The 15,495-nt window shown below is 41.0% G+C and overlaps 1 protein-coding gene across 1 annotated transcript; it reads right to left on the bottom strand.

Moving 5' to 3' along the window:
• Nucleotides 1-1,199: 1,199 nt before the first annotated feature.
• OSER1 (oxidative stress responsive serine rich 1) lies at nt 1,200-15,422 on the bottom strand. The gene is made up of 4 exons (XM_015065401.3): nt 15,270-15,422; nt 10,726-10,842; nt 7,705-7,818; nt 1,200-2,032 (listed from the first exon to the last, which is right to left on the bottom strand). The coding sequence occupies exons 2-4, from the start codon at nt 10,800-10,802 to the stop codon at nt 1,345-1,347; spliced, it is 879 nt and encodes a 292-aa protein (XP_014920887.1). The 5' UTR covers nt 10,803-10,842; nt 15,270-15,422; the 3' UTR covers nt 1,200-1,344.
• Between the last annotated feature and the right edge of the window lie 73 nt (nt 15,423-15,495).

The raw sequence follows: 15,495 nt of genomic DNA, 5'->3' as shown, positions 1-15,495 counted from the left end.
TCTCACTAAATCTGATGGGAATGCTTAGGATGGTTTGAATTAAAATGTTAAGTTATGTGGGGGGCACCGGGGTGGCTCAGTCAGTTGAGCGTCTGACTTCGGCTCATGATCTCCCATGCCTGAGTTTGAACCCTGCATCTGGCTCTGTGCTGATAGCTCAGAGCCTAGAGCCTGCTTTAGATTCTTTTTCCCTCTCTCTCTGCCCCTCCCCTGCTCTCTCTCAAAAAAAAAAAAAAAAGGCGTTAAAAAAAATCAAAACATATATATGTGTGTGTGTGTGTGTATATGTGTGTGTGTGTGTGTGTGTGTGTGTGTGTATATATATATATATATATGTATGTATATATGTTATCTGGTATATGTAAAGTCCACTTGGAAGCCACCTGAAAAAGTGGGATTCATCCTCCAGCTGAAACTCAGGACTGTTTTTTTTAAACCAAATTTTGGAAGGAATCTTGGGATGGCCAACCAGAAATACAGGATATATAGCACGTACAAAATAGTTTCAGGGTTGCTGCCAGGGAGGAGGGCAGTGCGAAGAGATCATATGCATCCAGAAGATTTGAAACTGAGGTATGAGATCCACATTACAACTGACTGAAACATGCCTCATGTGTTAAAATGCCAGAGCTGGAGAAGATGCACGCTAGTTTCAAACGTTACACCCCCTCCTTCCACTGAAGCAGCCCGCTCCCTGCTGCTGCCTACCTGAGGAACACGAAGGTAACACAGCCTCCAGGAGCCAAGCGCCAGCAGGGGTGTTTTGGTGATGGTTAATGATTCTCTCAAACAATACAGGGCAGGCCAGCTAGTTTATTCATATTGAATCTAAACCTTAGGTCTCTGGCTTAACAATAACATTAACAAACCTTGAAAGACATAATCAACTTGTGTTAACTCAGAGATGGTTTAAACCAGTCATATAAATTCTAAGATTCTGGGCTGGCGACTACAGCATGACGAATGTTCGATCCCGTTACGAAACGTTTCATTTTCCTTGGCTAAAAAATCTTAAACAGATCTGAAAAATGCACTGCTTTACAAAGGCTTTTACCATATAACCACTGCTACCAGTCAAGCAATTATGGTTTCTTCAACTCCCAGAAACTTTTCTAAATGAGAGGGGTTTTCCTTTGGTCTGCTCGCCTTGGCGCATATGTTAAGAACGCAGGGAGTAAGTTTAAAGAATGAAGATGAACTGAGATGCCAAGAAAAGTTTTTATTGCAAGCACAGTGAGCAGAAGGAGACGTCTTCTCACACAACGTGGCCGCAAGGTCTGCCATTAACTAAATCTCTCTGACAACCCTTCATTGGTTTAAAGCATATTAATGAGCTTCTTGCTATCAGGTGTACATCATTTCTGCCATGTGGGACATTTTCTTGGGAATATACAAGTAATATTCCATGTAGCCTGACAAGTCCTCAATGGTCACATCATCCACATAGACTCGAGCTTGCTCAGAACAGGAGCGGGGGGAGCCAGACAGAGTTCTGGTGTGGAGCGACTGAGAGTAGTCCTCAAGCATGGATCTTCGTTCTGGGGCCAAGGGAGGGACACTCTGCAGGCCTGAAAAGGAATATACTTCCATGTCCTGCCATCTCTTACACTGGCACTCCTTGCCTAAGCATGCACATGGCTTGCCCTGGTTTAGCTTGGAAACGGATTGAAAGTCAGAGAGATCATTGGCCTTGAGACTTGCTTGGGAGACTTGGGTAGCATCAGAGGAGTCTTCCTTCTTACTCTCTGATGGGAGCCTGGGAACCGAAGTTCTCAAAGGCTCAGCAACTGCCCCTGTATGATTAGTATCGAGAGAAGTAGAGCATTCTCCTGCATTGAATTCTTTAGGGGTGGAAATTCCCAGCCCACTGCTGCTATCAGGGGAGTCAGTCTGGCTTTTGTGCTTGAGCTGGCTGCTGGAAGCAGAAGCTATTGTACTGCAATGTATAAACTTTGGAGGATGAAGGACGGGAGACTTAGAACGTCGACGGCGCTGGGTCCTCACTGCTCCTCGTGAAGACTTCCTTGAAGACCTAAGAGGAAAACAACGCACAAGATGTTGGGATACACAGCTCCCCTAAACAGATTCTTTGCGATAGCTGGAAATTTACCTCCTCTCCTCTGGAGTCTAGGGTCATAAGTTTCCACCAAAGAGACGTGCTTACCTCCATCTTCAAGCTGCCTAAGTCGGCATCTCAAAAACTTCAACATCTCCCTATCAGCAAGCTACAGAAATAGGAGAGGTAAAGGGTAGTTTTTAATTGCATTTCTTGGGCCAAACACTGGGTGCAGAACACCTGCCCTGTCCCAACCCTTGGCCTGGGAACCTTTGGCCACTGGGTCTGGGAAAGCACTCTGCACCAAACCACTAAATGCTGTAAAGTCCAACTGTTGTGCTCTATGCCGTGAACGTAGCAGCTTCCGGACCACTGTGTGAGGCTGATGGTGCAAATGGCCACTGTGTCATGACTACCAAACAGAGCAGCAGATTTAGGATTCATTTTTTTTTTTTAATGTTTTTATTTATTTTTGAGACAGAGAGAGCATGAGCAGGGGAGGCGCAGAGAGAGAGGGAGACACAGAATCTGAAACAGGCTCCCGGCTCTGAGCGGTCAGCACAGAGTCCGACGTGGGGCCCGAACTCACGAACCAAACTGTGAGATCATGACCTGAGCTGAAGTCGAATGCTTAACAGGCTGAGCCACCCAGACGCCCCTTTATTTTTCTTTTAAGAGAGAAAGAGAGAAGGAGAGAGGATCCCAAGCAGGCTCCATGCTCAGCATAGAGCCTGACACGGGGCTCAGTCCCATGTCCCTGGGATCATGACCTGAGTGGAAATCAAGAATCTGACGCTCAACAAACTGAGCCACCCAGGTGACGCAGGATTCATTTCTATCACTAGTAACAGCTGACAAACAGATTTAGACTCCCTCAAGTTTTCAGATAGTGGGAATTACCAGACAATCTATATAACTTTTAATAAAATATTTAAATAAGAGAACTGAGCAAAGGCAAAAAAAAAAAAAAGAGAGAGAGAGAGAGAGACTCAAAACCGCCAAGCAAAACTGACAACAGAACCAAAAAGAACTTTAAGAAATAAAAAAACTGTATTTGAAATTAAACTAACTGGATGGGCCAAGCAGCAGAATACATAGAGCTAAGGAAAGAAACAGCGAACTGGAAGATAAATCTGAATTATTCATAACAGGACTGAACCAGCTGTAGTCTGCGGGTCAAATCTGGCCCCCAGCTGACTCGCACTGTGAGCCACGGAGACCGGGCAGGGACACAGTCCACCCTGTCCTCTGCTCCCTGTGCCTGCCTTCCCGGCCAGGAGATGTGTCACACCACTGCCTGGTCCCACGCTGGCCGCCATCTACATGCTGGGGCTCTGCTGTCAGTAACTGCTGGGCCCTGAGAGGTGGAATCTCAGTTCCAGTCTGGCTTGTGCTGGGCTCTCTGGAGGAAAGAGGGGCATGCTGGAATCTGGGTACCACTGGGGCACAGGATAAAACTGACTCCGGTATTGCCAGGCTAGTCATTTCACGCGGACACTAAGCAACTAAACACAAAGTATGTCCACCAGCCAGGACAGTGTGCATCAGGCAAATGGGGCAGGGCAGGAATTTTCTCGCTTATATAAGTACCTACGTAGTATCCTTAGATCTCACCTCTTGGCCTCCAAAACCTGGAATATTTACTACCTGGTGCTTTACAAAAAAAGTTTGCCTACCCCTGACATGAGAGGTAGTAGAGGCTTGAAGACTTGGAAAAATGTAAAAGAAGTTAAAGAGATATGTAAGGGGTGCCTGGGTGGCTCAGTCATTTAAGCATCCGACTCTTGGTTTAGGTTCAGGTCATGATCTCACTATTTGTGAGTTCAAGCTCCACCCACATCACGCTCTGTGTTGGCAATGCAGGGCCTGCTTGGGATTCTCTCTGTCTCCCTCTCTCTCTGCCCCTCCCCTACTTGTGCTATCTCTGCCTCTCTCAAAATAAATAAATAAACTTTAAAAAAAAAAGAGAGAACTATTGGGACCTCATCAAAATATAAAGCTTCTGCACTGCAAAGGAAACAATCAACAAAACTAAAAGGCAACCGACAGAATGGGAGAAAATATTTACAAATGACGTATCGGATAAAGGGTCAGTATCCAAAATCTATAAAGAACTGACCAAATGCAACACCCAAAAAACAAATAATCCAGTGAAGAAATGGGCATAAGACACTTTTCCAAAGAAGACATCCAGATGGCCAACAGACACATGAAAAGATGCTCAACATCACTCATCATCAAGGAAACACAAATCAAAACCACAACGAGACCACTTCACACCGGTCGGAGTGACTAAAATGAACAACTTAGGAAACTATAGATGCTGGCGAGGATGTGGAGAAACCGGAACCCTCTTGCACTGTTGGTGGGAATGCAAACTGGTGCAGTCGCTCTAGAAAACAGTGTGGAGGATCCTCAAAAAATTAAAAATAGCACAACCCAGCAATAGCACTACTAGGAATTTATCCAAAGGATACAGGAGTGCTGATTCATACGGGCACATGTACCCCTTGTTTACAGCAGCGCTTTCAACAATAGCCAAATCGTGGAAAGAGCCCAAATGTCCATCAACTGATGAACAGATAAAGAAGATGTGGTTTATATGTACAATGGAATACAAGTTGGCAATGAGAAAGAATGAAATCCTGCCATTTGCAACAATGTGGATGGAACTAGAGGGTATTATGCTAAGTGAAGTCAGTCAGGAAAAGACACAGATCATGTTTTCACTCATATGTGGAACTTGAGAAACTTAACAGAAGACCATGGGGGAAGGGAGAGGGGAAAAATAGTTACAAACAAAGAGGGAGGCAAACCATAAGAGACTCTTAAATACAAAGAACAAACTGAGGGTTGATGGGGGGACAGGAGGGAGGAATGGGTGACAGGCACTGAAGAGAGCACTTTTGGGATGAGCAATGGGTTTTGTATGTAAGTGATGAATCATGGGAATCTACCCCCAAAACCAAGAGTACACTGTATATACACTGTATGTTAGCTAACTTGACAATAAATTATATATTAAAAAAAAGAGAGAGAGGGGCGCCTGGGTGGCTCAGTCGGTTGGGCATCCGACTTCAGCTCAGGTCACGATCTCGCGGTCCGTGAGTTCGAGCCCCGCGTCAGGCTCTGGGCTGATGGCTCAGAGCCTGGAGCCTGCTTCCAATTCTGTGTCTCCCTCTCTCCCTGCCCCTCCCCCGTTCATGCTCTGTCTCTCTCTGTCTCAAAAATAAATAAAAAACGTTAAAAATTAAAAAAAATTAAAAAAAATTAAAAAAAGAGAGAGAGACATAAGATAGAACAAGAAGTCTGGAGTCTCTGAAGGTAAGAATACAAAGCATGGGAGACAAGTGATTTTTGAAGAGATAATGGCTGAGAAATTTTCTGAATTGATGAAAGAAGAGATCTACAGATACAGGCAGCACCCTGAAACAGGACAAATAAAGAGCAATCCACATCTAGACACACTGTAACAAAACTGTAGACTCTCCAAAACTGTAACATTTTAAAAGCAGCCAGAGACTAGACAGATTATTTCCAGAAAGAACAACAGTAAGACTGAAAGTAGACTTTTCAACATCAACAATGAGTATCTTCCAGTGCTAAGAAAAAATAACTCAGAACTACAGCTTCAGCAAATCAGGTGTGTCTTTCAAGAACAAGCATGAAAAAAAGATATTTTCAGATAAATCAAAGCAAGGTATATTTACCAATAGAACTTGATGTTATACAACAGGGAAGAAGGGTGAGGGGGACACCATTCAAATTTATTCTATGGGTAGTTCTATAAGAGGCCCTATTTACTAACAGACCTTTGCTAAAGGAATTTCTGAAGGAAATACTTCAAAAGAAAGGCACCCTGTATGGAAGGTCTGAGTTGCAAGAATGGTGAGCAAAGAAACCGTAAATGAGATAAAACTAAGCAAACACTGCTTATTTAAATAATAAAACCTAATCTGTGAGATTAAAAAGAAGCAAGAAAACTAAAATTTTGGGAAACTACACATGGACATCAGGAGGTCAAAGTGAAAAGATTACAAGGAGGAGGATTAAAATACAGTTGGACCCTTGAATAAGACAGGTTTGAATTCCATGGACTCACTTATACATGGATTTTTTACAGTACTTGTAAATGTATTTTTTATTCCTCATGATTTTCTTAGTAACATTTTGTTTTCTCTAGCTTACTTTAAGAATGCACTATATAATATATAAAACATCCAAAATATGTGTTAGTTGACTGTTTATGTTATCTGTAAGGCTTTGGGTCAACAGTGGGCTATTAGTAAAGTCTGGGGGAGTCAGAAGTGATACATGGATTTTTGACCTGCAGAGAGATTGGTGCCCCAACCCCCATGCTGTTCAAGGGTCACTGTAATAACTTTTGTCTTTGTTAAGCATGTATGGTGGAATTTCAAGGCGAATTACTAAAAGAATAGAAACACAGCATACAATTTGTAAGCCAGTAGAAGGAAAAGTGGTAGAGGGGGGAAAAAAACACACCCATTTCAAACAATTTTTTAAAAGGTGAGGAGAAGAGGGAAGGTATATGAAGAGTAAAAAACTAACAAACAAACACAAAAACAGAGAGCAGGACAAACAGCATAAAGTAAAATGGCAGAAACAAGTCTAAATTTATCAACAATCAAAATAAATAAATGCACTGAACTGAGCAGTTAAAAAGATTATCAGATTGAATAAAACAAAACAAAATAAGCCATATGTATATGAGACACACACATCTAAAATTTTAAAACACATAGTGGTTGAAAATAAAAGATTAAAAAAAGATGCAACAGGCAAATACCAACCAAAATATGACTGGATTAACTATATTAATTCTGGACAAAACAGACTTTAAACAAAAGCCATTAGGAGGAATTAAGAATGTCACTATATAATTAAAAATCTCAATTCATCAGGAAAGAAAACATTCTAAGCTGGTATGAACCTACAGTGTAAAAACCTAACAAAACAGCTTCAAGATACATACATACAGAATTTAAGGGGAAAATAGACAAATTCACTCCCATGGGGAAGATTTCAACATATATGTCTCAATTACTGATAGACTGAAAAAAAACTATTGAAAAAAAATTACTGGAAAAAGATTCAAATACATTTAAAAGCTTGATTTAATGGACATAAAGAAAACCCAAGAATGATGACAGAAGACCCATTCTACTCAAATACACATAGGACATTTAAAAAAACTGACTATGGACCAAGCCATATAGCAAGTCTCAGCAAATTCTCCATTAAGAACAGCTCTTCTCTAATCACTGGGTCTTGGGTTCTGTATCTAACACACTCTTTTCTGGATATTCAGGGAAGAAAGTCCAATACTAATTTAAAGTATTTGGGATCGGGGTGCCTGAATGGCCCAGTCGGTTAAGCATCTGACTGGCTCAGGTCATGATCTCGTGGTTGGTGAGTCTGAGCTCGGTGTTGGACTCTGTGCAGTTTGGAGCCTGGAGCCTGGAGCCTGCTTCGGATTCTGGGTCTCCCTCTGTCTCTCTTCCCCTCCCCAGGTCACACTCTGTCTCTGTCTCTGTCTCTCTCTCTCAAAAATAAACAAACATTAAACTTAGAAAAAAAATAAAATAAAGGATTTGGGACAAACGCCATCTGCAGTAAGACGCTCTCACCCATGCCAACTGTCTTTCGATGCACATGTGGTTTTCAGTTTGGCATCATCTGCTGCTGTTCTGACCGATGCTCTGGCATTTGTGCCTTCTCCAACAGACAGAGATGCTATGGACCTGAAGAGGAGAACAAAGTTTACCGCTTACAAAAAACCGAAAGGAGGAGAACTTACTGCTGTCACCAACTTAAACACAACTTGTATTAATACCTTTCTTCCTTCTCATTTGGGTTTCTCAAAAAAGTGCTGCTTTTATAGCAAATTTTCCTCTAAAACCAAATTTAGGGGATGCCTAGAAGCCCACGGTTGCAAAATCACAAACCAAATAGTAATTCCTAAGTATGACTAGCAACAGGATATAAACAGACTTTTAGGCTGTTTATCTGGGGCAGATAAGGCCTTATGTCCACAGAGAATGCTCATGACACTGACCACTTATTGTAGGTAGAGGCCAATCAGAGCCAGGAAAACTAAGCTGAGGGGCAAAACCTTCAGGGGACTAACTTAAAAATGAGTATTTTTCACAACCAATAAACTTGAAATATTACTGACAGTTCAATCTTTGCAGTTTAAAACTACACAAGTAATATGGGTTCCCAGTAAAGAAGATGAAAAAATTTGAAAGAAAATAATACCTATAATCTCACAACCCAGAGATTAAAAACATTAATATTTTGGTATAAATCCTTCCAGACCTTTTCAATGCACACACACATACATACACATTGGGCTCCTGCTACACATGCTGTGGTAGTAATAAAAATCCTTTAGAAGGAAATATTAATCTACTAAAGTAAAAAGATGTTCACTGAAATAATCTAAAATAAAAAGTAACTAGGAATAACTTAAATTCCCAGTAGAAAATAGAAAATACTACATTACATAAGTGATGACACATCTATTCAATGGAATATTAGGAATTTTAAAAAATTAGGTGTACAAAGAACTTCTAATGACAGGAGAACGCTAATAATATTAAGAGAAAATAGCGTAGATAAACAACTATACGTGTATTATGATCTCAACTATGTAAATATACTGTATGATATTACATACTGATGGTCTAGATGTTAACAATATTAACATAAACTGTGATTTTTACTTCCTTTTTGTTTTTGTGAATTTTTATAATAGAATGCATTATTTTATAATCAGATAAAAAAGATTATGTTGTTTTATAATATATATATATAGAAATTTGTCCTGATAAAACAAATACCATTGGGAATCAAAACCTGTTGAACAGGATAGTGCTAAATTCCTGGCAAGGCTTGGTTAGTTTATGAGTCAGGACCTCAGATGTCCCATTTGTAAATCAGCAACAATATGAAACAACTAGAAACATATGATACATTACACAAGTCCTATTCTGCTTAGTCATGGTAATGACTCACCCCTTCTACTCTTATTTGATTTTCTCAAATGTTCTCCATCGCTCCTTCCCTTTCTGTAATTTTACTCCAGGCAGATCACACACTACAAAGATATAATATTTGACCACAGGCTTGAAGAGAGATATCTTCAAAGGTTTTTGTTGTTGTTTTTTTTTTTTAAATGTTCCATGTCCCAGGTAATTTTTAGGGGTAGTGAGATAGCTTAATTTTATGTTCTAACTTCCTAAAACACCAGGAAAGAAATCTGTGTATGAAGAGTAACTCATATGAATTGATACATTAAGGGATTTATAAGTATATGTGTGTGTGTACATTACCAGCATTATTCCTATACCAGATATCACAAAGGAACGTGACCATAATCTGGAACTCCGTGTTTCTCTGCTTTTTGTTTCCCAAAATGACTTATAAGGTACTGTTCAATTTTAATGGCAGATGACCATATCAGAAAAGCTACTGGGTGGAGAAAGAGATTTATTTGAAGTGTCAGGGAAGCAAATGTGAGCACCTTTAGCAGTTCTTGTGCAAATCCATTAGCACAAATCTTCTCACTTGGCAGGTCAAACCCAAAACAAATAGTATTAGCAGTAAGCAAACAGCTCGAACAACAACCATTTCATTTTTACTGTGTGCCAAGTACTGTATACAACTCTTCATGCTGTCTTCAAAGCAGCATATAAAGGAAGGGTTAAAAGCACTGGTTCTGGAGACAAACTGTCTGGGTTCAAATCCTGACTCTACCACTTCTCACCAAAGTGACCTTTGGCAAGTGACCTATCATCTATAGCTCATCAGTAACCTGGAATAAGAGCAGAACCCATCTTCTAAGTCAGTAGTGGAGATTAAGTAACGTGTACAGATGCTTAAACCAGTGTCTAGGGCACAGTAGGTGAGTGATAAATCTCAGTGATTGTGACTTGTTGGGAAGTGTTCTACTCTCAGCTTCCAGTGTTTATTTTCCATTGTGAAAAGAAATATTCCTTATCTATCAAAGATTTGAGATTTTTTTTCTGGCCTGGGGTGAAGAATGGGGATGAAAAGAGTCCGGCACAGAACATTTTGCAAAGAGTGAAATATTAACATTCAGACAGCAGCTGGTCTGCAGGTGCTCTAATTAGTTTGGCCAAAGGGTCTGAGATTATTGATCTCAGTGACAGAACCCTAATGAATAGAGGTTTCCATAGTGATAGGCTCAGCAATCAGAGCCCATGAAATCAAGAATGTCTGCAGATTTCTATCGAGCCAATTCACTTTTAGGAAAAAAAATATGGTGATTCCCTAGAGACGTATGAGGAAATTCCCGATGGGACACTGCTTGATAATTTTGATGAAAGACAGAGGTGGGGAACCCTCCTCAAAGCTAAGGGAAACCAAAACACCCAACTTGGAGTACAAATGAGCTGCTATTTTTTCAAAATTTAACATTAAGAGTTTCTTTAAAAAAAAAAAAAAGAGTTTCTTGTATAAGTGAAATAATGTGCAAAATTAATTTGGTAGAATGTCACACCATTAATGTTTTTATCTTCTATGAATAATGAGAAATTTCAGAAGAAAACAAGATCTTCTTCAGAGGAAAAGGCTATTTAAATCTAGTAAACAATCCCCAAATAATAGATTACATATTTAATTACCCTGAGGCATCCACTCTTAATTTCTTGAAAGCAGTCTGTAGACTCTCCTCCTCTCCATCCTTGGCTTCAGATTTCATTGTGAAAGTTTTTACGCTACTATGGATGTTGCTGTTAATACTAAAAAATAAAATAAAAATAAAATGAGCAAGATGAAAACAGGCAGGTTCAAAAGTATACCTTTTGTTAAAGTCTATATTCCTGATACTATTACTGCTTGTTGGGGGGGAAAAAGCAAATTTCTATTTCTAAAAGGAAAAGTTTCAGTGTAGACAACAGGGGACTATAGGTTTTATTTGTTAAGAAAAGAAAAATGAAATGATACAGAAACATATATTTATTAGAACAGATTTTTTTTATTGTAGTTGACACGTTATATTAACAGTTTCAGGTGTACAACACAGCGATTCAACAATTCTGTATCTTAATTATTATCGTAGAATTTAAACTGTCCAAAAATACTTGATGCCAATATTCCATTACACAGTTTTGGAAACTACATCACCTGAAATCTGTTTAAGTACACTTTTTAACAGGAAAGTAAAAAATCTGGTTGTAGAGGTCTAGAAACCCACAAACAAAATGTCCTTTGCATCAGAAATACGGTAAAAGTGAAAACCTCAACCTATATAGCACTTCCGATTCTTTAAGATGATACTGAGTATTTGTGTAGTCCAACCCTAAGTATATCCCGTTAAGTGTAACTTCATGACACACAATAGCATTTCTCTAAAGCAATACTGACCCAAACATCAATATTCACATTCATTTAAGTATCCATATTCAGATATCAAGATGTTACCATTGTGAAAGCAGCATTACAAATATGTTTCAATGATTACTGATTATTCCAGACTCTACCAATAAGGCTGATCCCTTCATTTTTATTAGCTTTGAAGCATTTTTTTTAAAATTTTTTTTTCAACGTTTATTTATTTTTGGGACAGAGAGAGACAGAGCATGAACGGGGGAGGGGCAGAGAGAGAGGGAGACACAATCGGAAACAGGCTCCAGGCTCTGAGCCATCAGCCCAGAGCCTGACGCGGGGCTCGAACTCCCGGACCGCGAGATCGTGACCTGGCTGAAGTCGGACGCTTAACCGACTGCGCCACCCACGTGCCCCTGAAGCATTTTTTTTTTAATTTTTTTTCAACATTTATTTATTTTTGGGACAGAGAGAGACAGAGCATGAACGGGGGAGGGGCAGAGAGACAGGGAGACACAGAATCGGAAACAGGCTCCAGGCTCTGAGCCATCAGCCCAGAGCCCGATGAGGGGCTCGAACTCACAGACCGCGAGATCGTGACCTGGCTGAAGTCGGACGCTTAACCGACTGCGCCACCCAGGCGCCCCAGCTTTGAAGCATTTTAATTACTACACAAGAAAGAGAAAATAAATGAACTATGCTTGCAACTCAAAAAGATAAATAGAACAAAGTTAGCCAAAAGATAAAGGTGGAAAATAAATATATATAATAAAAATAATAATTTATATATGTGTAATTATAATAAAAATAATTTATATGTATAAATGTATATGTATATTTATATGTATATGCATGTATACATATAAATATATTTATATGTATAAGTTATTTTTCTGATCTCTATATATATACACACATATATACACACACATATATATGTATATAAATTATTTTTCTGTAGAGGCACCATTAAATGACCTCCACTTAATCAACCAGTTTGATTAGTGAGAATTCTCCATTCTTCCACCTTGATTTTTATATTTAAAGAAAGAAAAGGGGAACAGGGCCCAACCAAAGCAATAAGAGACACAACAGAGAAGTCTGTTAATAAATCCTTCGAAATCTAGTTTCCTGACTTTTTCACTCAAGACAATAAATTAGCTAATATCAAATCTGAACAAAAAAATAAACAAGTTAGTATCTATGAACATACCACAAAGAATCAAAAAGAAAAAAAAGGTAAAACAAAAAAAAGATGGCGGATTTGTGAATTAAAGGATTAACTTTACCTCTTCCTTATTTCTAACCTGCTAACCCCATCAAACCTCCCCCCACCCCCCAACCTCCCTACGGCACTCTCAGAAGGAGCAGTGCCTCTCTGTGGACCCTTGTAACTTCTCTGATTCCTTATCTGCTCATTTCTCAGGAGTGAGTTTGAGGTTATTGTGAGACCTCTAATATTCCAAAGGTCAGGGTGTCATAATATGTTTGATATAATGTAATCATGTAGTGCCAGTGGTAGAATAAAGAAGCAAGAAATTAAGACTATTCCTTTCATTTCACTTTATTTACTTACATGTAGAAGAAAGTATTTTAGGCAGATTTCTCTGGCGTACATTGAAAAGTCTCCAAGGAATTCAGCTAGCTTTTACTCTAACTTCTTAAGTCAAAAAATTTAAACACACTCCCCACATATTTGGCTGACTTATTTAATGAGTATATGAACTTGAGGAAACATTATCAATTCCCTATTTCACTGGTTTCTAATTCTTTTGGATTTAGAGCAGGATCCTCCCCCAAATACGCAATAATATCCTACATATCTGGGGAGGGAGGTGAGCAAAGATCACAGATCCCAATATTTTTGAAGCTCCACAGAACCTAAAAGAGTGCTACTGTAGATTGTAAACAAATTCTTCCTGCTGGCAGAACTAAATTAAAGTTTGGCTTATAGTTTTCCTCAATTATTTTATGACCAGTCAGTCAATGCTCAGACTATTGGCCCTGACAGAATCAAACAATCTGAGACAGTCTCCCCATCTCCTAAGACCCCACACAAAACCTCTTCTAGGACTCTCTGGAAATCAGTACACATCACATCTAAATATACACTGCTGAATTCCACAGGCAGAAATTTATTCTGTCCACAAATATTTACAGAATTCCCACCATGTGCTTTAACACCAGACTAGATGTTAAAACAGAAGGATAACCTGACACATAACAGGGCTGTGAACGCCATTCCTGTAAGGACTGGACTCTCATTCCTGCCCTAACATTGTGCTAAAAAGCTCTGCACCCAGATATGTAATTTTTAATTATATAGTGCTAACTTAATTGCACTGCAGGTGACCTCTAGATGTTAATACAAACTTAGTTAACATTCTTGTCGACACAGTAAAAGATTATTTGAAAATCAAAATAAAAATTGGCTATAGACTAAAATTTTAGGAATGAAGCTCTAAGCTATTTCCAATATTCTGACTAGGCATCTTTTCCCTAAGTTATATTAACCAGAGCAAAAGTGAGTCTTAGACATGATCTTAAGAGCTAAATCAGAGCATGTTTGTAATTACAAAAGGCTCATAATGCTCCTCTGTATTCCTAGCTTCCCATTCACTCAAAACTAACGCCGGAACACTTATAATTGGTTTGGCCTTTTTTCATTAATATTAAATTTGTGAAGACATTCTTGCCGTTTTCATGTGCTGACTTCTGAAAACGGAACCATCCCCAAAGAGATCAAAGGCCTATTAGAAGTTACTTTGTATTGTTTTAAGTTAAATCACAAGGGGCAATTTAACTTTGCCTCGGATTTTCCCAAACCTTTCAAAAATGACAAATAAAAATTTTCTAAGTTCCTCCATCAAAAGGGCAAATTCCTGGTTTTCTCTGACTTTCAACGAATAGCATATGTCACAATCTTATTTACATCTTGTAGTTTTAACCAAGACCTCTTTGAACCTCAAGCCTAGGTCCAAACATCCAGGACCCTGAAAAGACCGGAGATCGATCAATAAAGGATCCCCGCGTAAGCGTGTCATCACAATGTTAAAGATTTAGAAACTTTCCCAGCCTCCGGGTAAGCGTGGAGTGCGGGAAATAAAACCCTGTACAGCAACTCCCTAAGATGCAAACAAGTCTTGGTAGAAACAATTGGCCCCCAGATCAAAACACACATCTCTCTCTACCCACTCTCTCACCCCCTACACTCTCGGTGCTAGAGTCAAAGCACGAGGTTAATTTTGTCTCCCTCCCCCCCCGCCCCGAAACTGGGTCGGTCGCGATTAAACGTGATCTGGGGAAAGGTCAGAACTGGGGTGGAGGGGAGGCTCGGGAAGTGGGGAGCGAAGGCCCAAGCTATGTCCGCTCGGGATCTCCAGCTGGAAAGGTGCCCCTGCTGGATACTCCCCGAGCCAGGATGGGAGGCTGGAGTGGCGCCGAGGCGCAAGGGATGCAGGAGGAGGCGGGAGCTGAGCCGAAGAGGCAGCCAACGAGGCTGGGTCTCCGAAACAAGCAAGAAAGGGCGGGAAGGGGCAAAGGGCGGCCAAGGAAGGCGAAAAGGGGAAGCTACAGCCGGACGGGAGCGAGCGGAGGGGCGGGACGCTGCGGGGTCCACGGGGGCGCGGGAAGGGGAGAGACAGCGGAGCTCGAGCCGGGCCAGGCCGCGGCGGCCAAGGGGGCGCGGAGAGGCCCAGGCCCGGCCGGGCCCAGGCAGTCAGCGCCGGGGGACGACGCGACGACAGGCGGGCGGGCCCAGAGGAAGCCGCCAGCGGCCAGGCCGGGCGGCCAGGGCGAAACGGGGTGCCGCGGCCCCTCCCGATCACCTCCAGGTACTCACCTCCTCGCAGCTGGGGCACTCTGGGGATCCACTCCGGTCGGTTCAGATCGTCTCTCCCCGATCGCTGCGCCTGACTGACCCGGATCCAAACCCGCGGAGGGGGCAGCCCGCGCCTCCGGGGTCGCACTGCGCCTGCGTCACTCAGGCACACGCCCCGCCTCCAGTTCATGCTCCACCTAGCCTAGTGACTCGGCAGCGCGGTAGGCGGTGACTGCGCAAGCGCGAG

Source organism: Acinonyx jubatus, chromosome A3, assembly GCF_027475565.1.
Source record: "Acinonyx jubatus isolate Ajub_Pintada_27869175 chromosome A3, VMU_Ajub_asm_v1.0, whole genome shotgun sequence".
Lineage (NCBI taxonomy): Eukaryota > Metazoa > Chordata > Mammalia > Carnivora > Felidae > Acinonyx > Acinonyx jubatus.
Note: the sequence above shows the minus strand (reverse complement) of the source record. Positions and strands in the feature narration are given on the sequence as shown.